This window comes from Schistocerca gregaria, unplaced genomic scaffold (genome assembly GCF_023897955.1).
Source record: "Schistocerca gregaria isolate iqSchGreg1 unplaced genomic scaffold, iqSchGreg1.2 ptg000831l, whole genome shotgun sequence".
NCBI lineage: Eukaryota > Metazoa > Arthropoda > Insecta > Orthoptera > Acrididae > Schistocerca > Schistocerca gregaria.
Window position 1 is genome coordinate 149,740 of NW_026062196.1, and position 13,435 is coordinate 163,174.

Below are 13,435 nucleotides of genomic sequence, written 5' to 3' on the forward strand. Positions count from 1 at the left end.
CCCATGGCGCATTCGCGTGAGGACGATCGTGATTCAGGGAACGATCATTGGGACCAGCCGTTTTTTTCTTCCTCTCAAGAACGGCAGTCGGCGCCGCTTTCTCCGACCGCGTTTCATTTCTTACTCAAAGTTCGGCTCGTTCGGCTAGTCCAGCACCTGGGGACGTTGAACGCCGACCCGCCGAGCGCGGTTCGGTCGCCCCATCTGGACCATTACGTGAAAAGGCTGACCCAGCGCTTCTTTCTTGACACGTCTACGAACAGCGCCGATCCGGCACAGACAGCTCGTCTCTCATCCGCGCGGTTCTGCGGCTTGTTGACGGATCGATACCAGGTCCTTCTGTCTCCGCTTGCTCGCCTTTTTTCGACGGCGTCGCGTCACCAGCTAATCGCCTATCTGCTCGAGATGGCGTCCGCGCGCCCCCTGTTCGCCGCAGTCCCCTCGTTCTCCCGCCTGCTTTCGGCCTTCTTCGAAGCGTCTTTCACTGTGAGCGTCCCCGTCAACTCGCTTTCGCCGTCCACGGACCACCTGCGCCTTTTCGTCTCAACGGGCACCTCGGACCCCGACGCGATTCGCGCCTTCGACCTGCCGATGCGTCTGTTTCGCCGAGCGTTGGACCTCTTTCTGGAACTGCCCTCGGAGTCACCCGCTAGGCCCCTAATGGAAGAAACCCTGTTCCGCGCCCTGTTCCTGTCCAGGGCAATCGCGCCGCTCGGGAGCCCCGAAACCGCCGCAAACTACGACGGCGCGGTGACAAACGAGTGGCTGCGCCGGTACTACGCGCAAGCGCTGAGTCTGCCGTGCCGCGCGACCAACCCGATTCGCGCCGGCCTAGCGAGCCTGTTCGTGCGAGAAATGGGGCATAACGGGCTCCTGGCGCAGTGGATGGATCAGGCAAACGAGGTGTGCTCGAAAGAAGAAGTCGCACAGCTAAGCGGACTGAAAATCAGCAAAAAATGGAAAAAGAGGGCGGAAAAGTGCGCTCCTCACCTGATCTTGACGTTGTCCTGCTGGAGGTTCGGGCAAAAGAAGAGAAGCATCGGCGCTATGAGGGCGTGGAAGTGGCTCATGCCCATTCTGCTGATGCATCCAGAGGAAGACGAGTCGGAAGAACCCACCCCCGCGTGGAAGACAGTCAAGCTATACGGGACTCAGGTTTGGGTGGAGATGTTGGCAGACGATCTCAATTCTTTCAAACAAAAAAAAAATTCAACCAAACGTCATCGACAACGCCTCATACACGGCATATACGATCAAGACGACTGGACCTTACTACGAAACGCGTACTCTCTCTCGAACGCACACCACTCTTCACTGAGCATTCCCCTGCTAACGCTGATGGACGCCCTATACCTGGGCCTCCCCGAAGCCTATCTGGACGTCCTTCTCCGGCTGTTTCCCCGCACCTCGTCTCCGTGCATTGAGGCCGTTTTCGACCGGCTGTCCTCTCTGAGCTCAGTTTGGTTGAACTTCTCGCGCTCAGAGCTCCTGGAGAGAATCCAGAAGCTCCTCAAGAAGGGCTACGAACTCGAATCAACTTGGCTTCTGTTGGACCGCGTCCTGAGCTTGTCGGCGCTCCCAGAACGCCCGGCTTTGCTTACGCGAATTCACGAACTTATCATCCACCACTCGGCGTTCACCAAGCTGCTGTTTTCGGCGGAGCCGCAAATGCCCAGACTCCCCATGCTGTCGACCCTGGTCCAAATCTACGCAGACGGAAGCCCAACCGTCGAAGAGGTGACCCCCTTGTACGAGAAGCGCGTCCTAGCCTACTACCTGTCGGCGTACGAGGCGAGCCTGACCCATTGCGACCAACGACTATTTCAAATCATCCTGCTATTTGAACTGCACGGAATAAGCCTAGCCCAGGCCGGCTGCTCCTGGAGCCACGTGGCTCGGAAGTATCACCTATTGGGCACTCTGGAGCAACAGAGAGCTAGCTCACAAGATCCCGAAACGATAGCCAACGTCTCCAACGCGCATTTTCTGCTATTTGGTACGAACTTGATTGAGCACAAACGGATTTTCCGGACGGTTAAACTGTTTCCCGTTCACCTCTCTATCTCGCCGGGCCGCGTGGACACTCGGCTGTACGACCTCGCGGACCTCTGGATCTACGGGTCCCATTCGCTCTCCACAGAAGCCCTCAGACAAGTATATGATCCCAGGTTTTTGCTGCACGTTTTCTACTTCGCCGTGTGTTCGATTTCTGACTTCGACTGCCTGAGCTTTGTCACCACCGGGTGCCTCTCCCTCACGTTCATGACGTTGGCCTCGACGAGCGCCTGCCTCCGGCAACTGGCCTACGCGGTTTTGGGAAAATACTTCGGCAAACTTGACAGCTCTACCTTCTCTCAGCTCGCCTGCATTCGCTGGCTGCTCAAGCTGCTAAAAGACACGCTAGAGTCTCCGCTGGAGCGCATTCCCGGGATCTTGTCCAGCTTTCTGGCGCATTCGGCCTTGGTGCTGGTCAAGCCAGAACAAGAGCTTTTCCTCGTGCTACAAAAATATTTGATGGGCTATCCAATTCTACGAGTTGTACCAGATTTTTCCGCGTTCCTGCAGACCAAGGCCAAGGAGGCGAGCGTTGTTCAAGAGTGGATCTTGAACGTGGTGGAGTGCGGTCTGCTGACTTGGCGGGACGTCCGACTGGTCAAGAGGAGCGGCCTGGTGTCTCAGTTGATGACTTGGCTGTCCAGCTACTTGACGAGCCCGATAGCGCTGACGAGCTTGCGCAGAAGGATGTGGAAGATGTTGCGGAGGGTTTTGCAGTGCGAGGCGCTTACGCGGACGTCGAGAGAAGGGGGCGAGGAGAGGGCCAAATGTTGTAGCGAAAGCGCGGACGCGACGGCCAAAGAAGAGAAGCCAAGGGCGGCGCTCGACGTCTCGTTGATAGCGTGGTTGGCTACCTGGGTCGCGTCCAGTCACTCCAGCATGGCGACGCCCGAGCGGAACTCCTGGGGCCTGAATCCGATCGCCTCTGCCCGGTCGCTGAAATGCCACACGGAATATTTGATTGTGTGGGAAAGTCTGGGGAGGGAGTGTTGGGCGTCTATGTGCACGGGCAGGGACGGAATGAAGAAGCCAGATAGGACGGCGAGAAGGGAGCAGTTTCAAGCGTGGACACAGGTGCAGGTCGTGATAAAGGACATTGTGTGTTACCTGGAATACGCATTGAAATATCGAGAGAGGAATGAAGGGGAGGAAGGAAAAATGAATAACTGCACGGAAAATGACATGGACCATATGGACGATGAAGATCATTACCGTCCTTCCGACGACAACGCCTCTACACCGGTCTTGTCCCCGTTCGATTTATTGAGTCACTATCGTCGCATTCTTCTTCCCACGGTTTACATTTATGTATACTTCTCTCAACTACTGTCGCTGAACCCGTTTTCTCTGTTGAACGCCTATCTTCCTCTACCCGTCGCGACAAGCATATGGCGGCTCTTCAATACCTTATTCGTGCGTCACGCTAGTCCAGTGTGCGAGCCGATTCGACTTGAGTTGGCCAAAATCATTTTCTCAATCCCCATCTTCGCAGGGTTCCAACACATCTGTCCAGATTTAGACCATAAAGAGAACACGTGCTTGGTTTTGAGGCCCGGGCGTTCCTCCACTTGGCTCGACTCCGTGCAAAACCACATTCGTCTAATACGGCTATGCTTGTCTGACCTGTTCGAAGCCAAGCACGCTCAACTGGAGCAAATATCGGCTTGTCTATTTGTCTGCCTTCAGACCCTCAAAAAGTTCATAGATTTCTCTTCCTGTCCAAATTGTTCCAAGCACCTAGTCCTAGCGCTTATAGCCGACCACTCAGCGCCAGACGGCCTGATTCGCCTGCTCCTATCGTCCTATCGCCTCGCTCTAGACAAACGCTGCGTCATTTTGCTGAACGAGATTTTTGTTTGCTTCGCCGCAGCGGCCCACTCTTCTTCGCTGGATCTTCCCCTTTCTGCCAAAATTTTCCCCCTTTTGAACAGACTGCCCCCGTCGAACGGAGCCACCTCCAGGCGCCAAAAAGTGGGCAAAGAAGCCTGGAAGCTTCACCTCAAGCTGGCCAGGCACCTCGCAGGTGCGTGGGAAGAGGCGCTCACAAGTACCTCAAACCCGTGTTTGCGCCGGCGCGTATAAACAGAAAGCGCGTTCCGGTGCGCCTATAAATAAATATTTTGTCTAGCCTAAAACTGTTCTGTAGACGTTTAAGTGTCGGATTGCGCGCCGGACGATCGCGATCCCCCAATAGCAGCCAGAAGCACATAGAAGCGAACTTGAAGCGTGTGGAGCTAAGCTATATAACACAGGCATGGCAGATATATACTCATCGACACGGGGACGTGGCGCAACGGTAGCGCATCTGACTCCAGATCAGCAGGTTGGGGGTTCAAATCCCTTCGTCCTCATTTTTTTTTGCCAGAATTTTTTTTTGACAATCGCGTTCATTTTACCAAATTCTTTTTTTATTTTACCAGTTTCAAGTCCATGGCATGTGCCGCCAATGACTCTAGTCTAGTACTACAGTGCCTGAAGGATTGGGAGAATTCTGGCAAAACTACGCTGCACGTCTTTATCCGCTTCGTCTCTCTTTTTTTTTTAATCGAACTTTGTCAACACGCGCAGCTTTGTTGTCTTGCTTCCCCAAGCAGCGCGTCGCCCCGGAGGCGACGCGCGCGTCGAAGTTTTTGCAGTGACACAAACGCTTTTTTTTTGCCGCCTAGCTAACAAGCCGATCTTCCCATATGAAGTGTTCAAAAGCTAAAGGCTCTGATTATAGAGAGCTTTGAAGGGGAAAACAGGTTTTCAGAATCTTCTGTGCCTTTCTTCAGCTCCTTATGTCAACTGATCTACGAATTCGTCTACCTGCTCTTGTATTCAGATGGTCCCCTCGACACGGCCTCGTCTAGTTCTTTGTCGCTGACGCAAATTGGCGCCTTTTTCAATTCTCTGTTTGACTGCGAGTTTCCGCCCCACGTTCCGGTTAGGAGCGCGATAAAGTACTTCGTCTCCATGTTTGTGGACGTGTGCTTTGTCATAGACACGTTATGGGCGGACTCATCCAAGTCCGTTAGTTTGAGCAAGTTGCACGGAATGATTGCCTATTTGAAGAACCAGCAGATCTTGCTTCGCGAGTTGTTGTTACCCAGGTTCTCCTTTGCCAGCATCTCCAGTATTTTTCGGTACAAGGAGAGCGTGGTCAACCGCCTTTACTTGACCACCAACTCACAAAAATTTTTTATGCAAAACAAGTACAACTTGTTCCGCGAAGAAAACGAGGGATACGCGAAGCTGATCACCTGGCTGTGGGCCCACCCTGACGCCAGTTGCTCGGATTTGAAGAAGGACATTTTGCTGTTTATCGGCTACTTTCAGCTAGATCCAAACCGAGTGCTGGACATTGTCATTTTTTTTTACAAGTGTCACTTGGACAAAATTTACAATTCGGGCGAGGAGTTTATCGAGGAGCCGGACAAAATAGAGAAAATTCAACAGGTCACTCAGAGTTGGAACGAGTTGCTCAAATGGTACCCGAAGCACCACCTCATACGGGTCCTCGGGTTCAATTTTCAGGGCCATCAGAATACCAGCCTTTTCGAGCCCTCTCGCACCTCTCTGTTCCGAGTAGCGGCGCATTTGATCGAAGACGGAATTGTGCCTTTGGAGCATGTGTACGCGTACTTGGCACCTTCCTCTGAAGAGCTCATTCGGAGCACCGAGGAGTTCGAAAAAACGGCAAAGCAGCTGTCTACCGCGCGGGCCGGAGAGATTCAGCACTGGATAGCCTCTTCGGAACAGGAGCGGGCTTTCCTGACGAACCAGAAGTACCTGTTGCTCGAGGCGATGTTGAAGTTACCGAGAAAAGACGTCACTTCTGCGTGGAACGAGAATTCGCTGACCAGAAAGCTGTTTGACTTGTTGTCCCACACTTGTCCCACGCGCTATCCCCCGATCGCGAAGGGCATCGCGCGCATTCTGAGGGCCGTCGTTGAGCCCACTTATCAAAAAATAAGTCTGCCCAACTGCTTGTTTGCCAAGCCCGGCTCGCCCGTCACGCTGGCCTCGCTGATCAGTCTGGTCGAAGAAACGGACCCGTTTTTGAACTTGCTGGAGGTGCGGCTGTCGGTCGACGCGAATTTGTGGACCGTGTTGTGCAGAATTTACAAGACTCTGTTGACGAAGCTGCTAGAGAGAGTGCAGAAGCTCGAACACCAACCCGACGACCAACCCGCCGCATCGCCCTCGGACGTCAGCCTGCAAGAATGCGCTCGGATCCTCGCCAAGCTGGAAGACATCCTGACTCGTATCATGCTGCCCTCCATGAGCCTTCTGAAGGCGTCTGCCTCGTTTGAAATCTGGGAGATTCTCAAAAAGTACCCGTACATAGACCGGTACAGGATGTATTACAAGTGGCACACGCTCACGATCTACCCCGAGCTGAACCTGTTTCGCGCCTACCTGACTGACCAGATAAAGAGGCTCATGCGCCGCACGACGACCGACAACGTCAAGACCATAGGGAAGCAGCTCGGGAGGCTGGCCAACAACTACCCCCACCCGATTTTTCACGTCATTTTGCAGCAGGTGCAATATTACGTCAACTTAATTCAGCCGATCGTCGAGTGCCTGAAGTACTTCACCGCCATCAGCTACGACGTTTTGACCTTTTGCATGTTGGAGTGCCTGGCCAAGCCCCGGAGGTCGGTCAAGTTGGACGGCACGCACACGGCGGGGTGGCTGACCTATTTGTCGGCGTTCATTGGGTCCATATACAAAAAGTACGGGTACAAGTTGGATTTTGTACCCATTTTGGACTACCTCGAGAAGCGGTGTCGCCAGAACAACGTGGCTCACTTGCTCGTGTGGAAGGAGGTTCTCGTGCGCACTGGGTGCGTGCAGCTCCACGAGGAGGCGTACGACGAGCAGCTGCACATGTTGAATGCTGGTCCCGGCATGGCGAAGTTGGCGCTGTCTGGCGTCTTGCAACAGAACGAGAAGGCCAAGTCGAGCATTTCGCCGCTCCTCGACGCGCTGATTCAGCGGCATTCCTGGCTCCGACTGTACTTGCTGATCGCGCAGCAACAGACTTGTTCGCTGTACGAGACGCACGAGTCGAACTTGAGCGTGCTCAGCACGACCTTCGACCAGGTACACGAGATATTGCTCCTGTTCGCCGAGTTCATCAAGCAGCACATCTTCACCAAGAAGGCGTTCATGCGGCAGTTCGCAAGCCACTCGCCGCAGAACGTAGTCGAGTTGATTAGGGACCACGCCGTCGAGCCGGAGACCATTTTTTACCTGTACAGGGGCTTGCTGCCGAGCTTGTACCAGGACGTTGGCGACTTGCGCTCGAGGGCGAGGTCGGACGAGGCCGTCCCGAGCAGGCGCTTGTCGAAGGAGATAGGGCAGATAGTGCAGCTGTCTGAGGAGGGCGAGTTTTGCATCAAGCAGGTGGACGCCGAGTCGTTGGCGAGGGCGGCGAGGAGGGGTGAGGAGGGGGGGGGGGGGTCAGAGGGGCGGCCGAGCGGTCAATTTGTCGTACCCGTCTTCGATGCACGCGGACTTGTTCGTTGCGTTTTGGTCGCTTTCGCTGCAGGACGTGTACTTTCCGGAGTCGGTGTACGAGGCGCACTTCGCTGGGTTGAGCGCGTCGGCGCAGGAGGTGCAGTGCTTGGTGGAGAAGAGGGTGTTGTTGGCCGAGCAGGCGAAGCAGGTGGCGCACGTCAACAACATAGTCAAGAAGCTTGAGCTGTCAAAGGGGACGTGGTTTAGAGTGCGCCACAGAGACCACCCATTCACCCGGTCGTCGTTGGTGTGCCCGTTGTTCAACGCGACGTTGTTCTTGCAGCACTGCGTGATACCGCGGTGCCGGTATTCGGCGGAGGACGCGTTGTTTTGCTTCGAGTTCGTGAAGTTGTTGCACAGGTTGAGGCCGCCGGGGTGGGAGACCGTGGCGTTTTTCGAGCAGTTGTTCGCGTTCTTGCCGCTCGTGGTGGGTTCGAGCACGGAGTTGGAGGTGGAGAGGGTGGGGAGGTTTGCCAACAGCGTGTTGAGGTGGATAGGTGTGTGGAAGGGGGACCAGAAGTTGTACGCGAAGGAGGTGGAGGGGGAGGCGACGGAGGGAGAGGAGGAGGAGGGGGTTGAAGTGAGCGTTGAGGAGAGGCTGGAGGGAGAGGAGGAGGGGTTAGAGCCGCGTGCCGAGGTGGACGCGTCGTGGTTGCTGCTTCCGGAAGTGGTGTCGGAGTTTGAGGCGGACGTCAGGTTTTCGTGGCGAATGTCGTATGAGGCCTTCGTGCGCCGCACCATTGTGTGGGAGCATTCGTTGAGTGGGTTTTGCGAGTCCATACTGTCTCAGAAGGAGCCGCCGTTTTTCAATCGCTTGGCGATGATTTTTTTGACGCGGACGTCCGAGGTGTTTCCGACATACCGCTGCTTCGCGGAGAGGTTGGCGTTTTTCGTCAAGAAGTTATCGAGTCATCCGGAGATGAAGACGATGGCGAGCCGGTGCAACATGATTCTGCAGGGTCACTTGGAGGGCATGCGAGACGATGAGCAGTTGTCGAGGGAGTACCCGGAGTTTGAGATACCGTGTTCTCCGAAGGAGTCGCCGACGAGGTTGGCGGAGGGGGGGGGAAATGCGAACAGGCGAGCGAGCGTGCAGGGCAGTCCGAAGCGGTCGGAGGAGGAGGAGGAGGGAAAGTTGCATTCCGAGGAGCGTTCGGCGACGGGGGAATTGGTCGACGGCGATTTTCAGGAGTCTAGTTCTGCGGCGTCACTGGGTTCGCAGTTGGCTGCAAAGGCGAGCCGAGACCAGGTTGCGCAGGCCGGAGGAGACGTCTCGGAGAAGTTGGTCAGACGCCACGCGTCGGATTCGGCCTCGTCTTCGCTCGACGCGCCGCCCGAGAGCGCGCGCGTGCCGAGTCCGAGCAAGTCCGGCAAGGCGCATGCTCGGGAGGCCAAGGGCGCTGCCGAGGGCCACGATGTGGGTGCAGGCGGTCGTCAGGATCGAATGCGCGTTTTGCACCGAGGCGAACACGACAACCGGACTTCTTCGAAGAGGGCGGCGCCCTGCTCAGAACCGGTGTCTGCCGCCCAGCCGGAGGGTGCCCCGGACTTGCAGAGCTCGACCGGCAACGCGCGCGCGAAGGGCAAGCCGGTCTCGCCGTCCGTCGTCGCGCGGACCTCAGAGGAAAAAGCGGTTAGTTCGGCGGGCGCGAAGCATTCGGCGCACTCCAGCGCCGCTCCGCCGAGCATCTCGAACGACGGCCCGGAGTCGAAGCCCTCCGTCCAGCCATCCAGCAACTCCCCCATTCAGGCGGATCTCGACGCGAAGGGCCCAGACGGCCCGCGGGGACTAAAGCGAAAGCGCGACTCCGAAAATCTCCCGGGAGACAAAAAAAGCAAGCAGTCCGACGGAACCGCCGGAGACGAGTCGAACAAGCCCGAGGCCCCCGCCGGAACCGGCTCGAAGCACCCGAAAAAAGCAGCTCACGGCGATGAGCAACACCCAGACGACAAGGCGGCCAAGTCGGCGGCCACAAACGCGCCGAAACCAAAAGAAACCCCAGCTCACGACTCCAAAGACTCGAAGACCTCCTCGACTTCCTCCTCGCGCCACATGAAGGAAATCCACTTCGGACCCGTGATGCCCCCCCACAACGCCCCAAGCAACGAAAAGGGCGGCGACAAGAAATACTCGTCGTCGGCGAGCACCGAACACTCGAGGAACTTCGGCCAAGGCGCCGGCAAGGGCTCGAGCGACCCCTCGTCCAAGTTCGCGCGCAAGCCCGGGTTCGACGGCGCGCGACCCGACGCCAAGTCCTCCAGCTCGGCGGGCGTCGACGGGAAAAGAACCGGCGAAAAGTCCGGGGGGTACCGGAGGGAGTCGAGGTACTCCAACAATCCGGACAACAGCGCTCGGGGCGACAGGACGAACCGAATCAGCTCACACTCAAACAACGAAAACAGAGGCCACTCTTACAAAGGAAGGGACTACGACGGCAACAATAACCAATTCTCAAGGAGGTGATAAAAAGTTTTATATTTACATATATATATTTTTTTTGTTTCGCACTTTTTTGGCTCTTTACGTCAGACCAGAACTGAGCAGACTCCTCACCGTCTCGTTTGGCAACAACAACCAACTCTCAAGGAGGTGATAAAAAGTTTTATATTTACATATATATATTTTTTTTTTGTTTCGCACTTTTCTGGCTCTTTACGTCAGACCAGAACTGAGCAGACTCCTCACCATCTCGTTTGCAATCGAGGTACTCCAACAATCCGGACAACAGCGCTCGGGGCGACAGGACGAACCGAATCAGCTCACACTCAAACAACGAAAACAGAGGCCACTCTTACAAAGGAAGGGACTACGACGGCAACAATAACCAATTCTCAAGGAGGTGATAAAAAGTTTTATATTTACATATATATATTTTTTTTGTTTCGCACTTTTCTGGCTCTTTACGTCAGACCAGAACTGAGCAGACTCCTGACCGTCTCGTTTGGCAACAACAACCAATTCTCAAGGAGGTGATAAAAAGTTTTATATTTATATATATATTTATTTTTTTTTGTTTCGCACTTTTTTGGCTCTTTACGTCAGACCAGAACTGAGCAGACTCCTCACCATCTCGTTTGGCAACAACAACCAATTCTCAAGGAGGTGATAAAAAGTTTTATATTTATATATATATATATATATATTTTTTTTTGTTTCGCACTTTTTTGGCTCTTTACGTCAGACCAGAACTGAGCAGACTCCTGACCGTCTCGTTTGGCAACAACAACCAATTCTCAAGGAGGTGATAAAAAGTTTTATATTTATATATATATATTTATTTTTTTTTTGTTTCGCACTTTTCTGGCTCTTTACGTCAGACCAGAACTGAGCAGACTCCTGACCGTCTCGTTTGGCAACAACAACCAATTCTCAAGGAGGTGATAAAAAGTTTTATATTTATATATATATATTTTTTTTGTTTCGCACTTTTCTGGCTCTTTACGTCAGACCAGAACTGAGCAGACTCCTCACCATCTCGTTTGGCAACAACAACCAACTCTCAAGGAGGTGATAAAAAGTTTTATATTTATATATATATTTATTTTTTTTTTGTTTCGCACTTTTCTGGCTCTTTACGTCAGACCAGAACTGAGCAGACTCCTCACCATCTCGTTTGGCAACAACAACCAACTCTCAAGGAGGTGATAAAAAGTTTTATATTTATATATATATTTATTTTTTTTTTGTTTCGCACTTTTCTGGCTCTTTACGTCAGACCAGAACTGAGCAGACTCCTCACCATCTCGTTTGCAATCGAGGTACTCCAACAATCCGGACAACAGCGCTCGGAGCGATAGGACGAACCGAATCAGCTCACACTCAAACAACGAAAACAGAGGCCACTCTTACAAAGGAAGGGACTACGACGGCAACAATAACCAATTCTCAAGGAGGTCACAAAAAATTTTATATATATATATTTTTTTTTGTTTCGCACTTTTCTGGCTCTTTACGTCAGACCAGAACTGAGCAGACTCCTGACCGTCTCGTTTGGCAACAACAACCAATTCTCAAGGAGGTGATAAAAAGTTTTATATTTATATATATATTTATTTTTTTTTTGTTTCGCACTTTTCTGGCTCTTTACGTCAGACCAGAACTGAGCAGACTCCTCACCGTCTCGTTTGGCAACAACAACCAACTCTCAAGGAGGTGATAAAAAGTTTTATATTTATATATATATTTATTTTTTTTTTGTTTCGCACTTTTCTGGCTCTTTACGTCAGACCAGAACTGAGCAGACTCCTCACCGTCTCGTTTGGCAACAACAACCAACTCTCAAGGAGGTGATAAAAAGTTTTATATTTATATATATATATTTATTTTTTTTTTGTTTCGCACTTTTCTGGCTCTTTACGTCAGACCAGAACTGAGCAGACTCCTCACCGTCTCGTTTGGCAACAACAACCAACTCTCAAGGAGGTGATAAAAAGTTTTATATTTATATATATATTTATTTTTTTTTTGTTTCGCACTTTTCTGGCTCTTTACGTCAGACCAGAACTGAGCAGACTCCTGACCGTCTCGTTTGGCAACAACAACCAATTCTCAAGGAGGTGATAAAAAGTTTTATATTTATATATATATATTTATTTTTTTTTTGTTTCGCACTTTTCTGGCTCTTTACGTCAGACCAGAACTGAGCAGACTCCTCACCGTCTCGTTTGCGATCGAGGTACTCCAACAATCCGGACAACAGCGCTCGGGGCGACAGGACGAACCGAATCAGCTCACACTCAAACAACGAAAACAGAGGCCACTCTTACAAAGGAAGGGACTACGACGGCAACAATAACCAATTCTCAAGGAGGTCACAAAAAATTTTATATATATATATTTTTTTTTGTTTCGCACTTTTTTGGCTTTTTACATCGGACTGGAACTGAGCGGACTCCTCTCTCGCAGCTCATTTGCGTGCGCTCCGATCAGCACGATGGTGACCTCCTTTTGACTGCTCATCCCAAAGCTCCATTCGCTGCTGTCTATTCGCGTTGCCCTGTCCGGCGTGCCCCTTGTCCCTCCACCTTTGAGACTTCCCGCCGCGCGACCGACCTCCCGCGTGCGATCCTCCTGACCAAGTCGACTTTCTGCCTCTGGAGCGCGCTTCAGACCAACCCGCTTTCTCCGTGTCTGGCTCGTCCGGCGCCTCGCTCAGCACGGACTCCGGTATAGACAGGTACTTGATGGTGTATCCACGTATGTAAATGCTGGTCATCTTCCAAAACCTGTCGCCCTCTCGAGACGTGCAAATCACGTGCACCAAATTTAGATTCATCCAGCTGTCGCAGTTCACCAGTTGCCCGTTGTAAGTTTCTCCATTTTTTAACTCAACTAGCTAAGCAAAAGCATATGAGTGACGAGAGATTCCACAAAGCACCCTTTCGAAAAAAAAAAAAAAAAAACACGCCTCACTCGCGCGAACAGATGCCAGCAATTCGCCTGTGGAGGTCCTCTTCCTCTGTCCGGTCGCAAACCGCGATCGGCCTCGGCCCCCCCCCCCCCCCACGAGACCCAGCTCGAGTTCGGCCGTCGGGGAACGCGCAAACTCGCGCGCTCGCCCCGCTCTGCAGGAGAGCCTCCACGGCGCGCGGCCATCCTTCTCATGCGAACGCCCCTCACGACGCGCCCGGCGGCGCCCTCCATCCCATTTCTGACCCCTTCGCCCACGCCGGGAGATGCCGCACGCCGCTGTTTCGCATCTACGACGGGTACGAGACTCTCGATTTCGCACCTTGTACCAGCGGTCCGAGCCGCAGCCTTCAAATGCACACTTTTACGACCAAAAATAATATTCGCACACAAACGATCACTACGACACGAACGGACAACATACGATGGACTGGTTCTGTGCGGCTCTCAAAAGAGTCAGAG

At 53.0% G+C, this 13,435-nt stretch overlaps 1 protein-coding gene and 1 non-coding gene across 2 annotated transcripts; both read left to right on the plus strand.

Annotated features, from left to right (window-relative positions):
• Positions 1 to 4,334: 4,334 nt before the first annotated feature.
• On the plus strand, positions 4,335 to 4,406 carry Trnaw-cca (transfer RNA tryptophan (anticodon CCA)). The gene has a single exon. It is a non-coding gene; the product is annotated as a tRNA-Trp (tRNA).
• Positions 4,407 to 4,763: 357 nt separating this feature from the next.
• On the plus strand, positions 4,764 to 10,027 carry LOC126322682 (THO complex subunit 2-like). The gene is made up of 3 exons (XM_049994516.1): positions 4,764 to 7,486; positions 7,536 to 8,023; positions 8,354 to 10,027. The coding sequence occupies exons 1-3, from the start codon at positions 5,011 to 5,013 to the stop codon at positions 10,025 to 10,027; spliced, it is 4,638 nt and encodes a 1,545-aa protein (XP_049850473.1). The 5' UTR covers positions 4,764 to 5,010.
• The last annotated feature ends 3,408 nt before the right edge of the window (positions 10,028 to 13,435 follow it).

Excerpts from the sequence above, each read along its gene's own strand:
- LOC126322682 (XM_049994516.1), top strand. The coding sequence starts at position 5,011 with ATGTTTGTGGACGTGTGCTTTGTCATAGACACGTTATGGGCGGACTCA. Across the intron at positions 7,487-7,535 it reads GGCGAGGGCGGCGAGGAGGG|CGTACCCGTCTTCGATGCAC; the intron begins GTGAGGAGGGGG and ends CGGTCAATTTGT. Across the intron at positions 8,024-8,353 it reads CGGAGTTGGAGGTGGAGAGG|AAGGAGCCGCCGTTTTTCAA; the intron begins GTGGGGAGGTTT and ends ATACTGTCTCAG.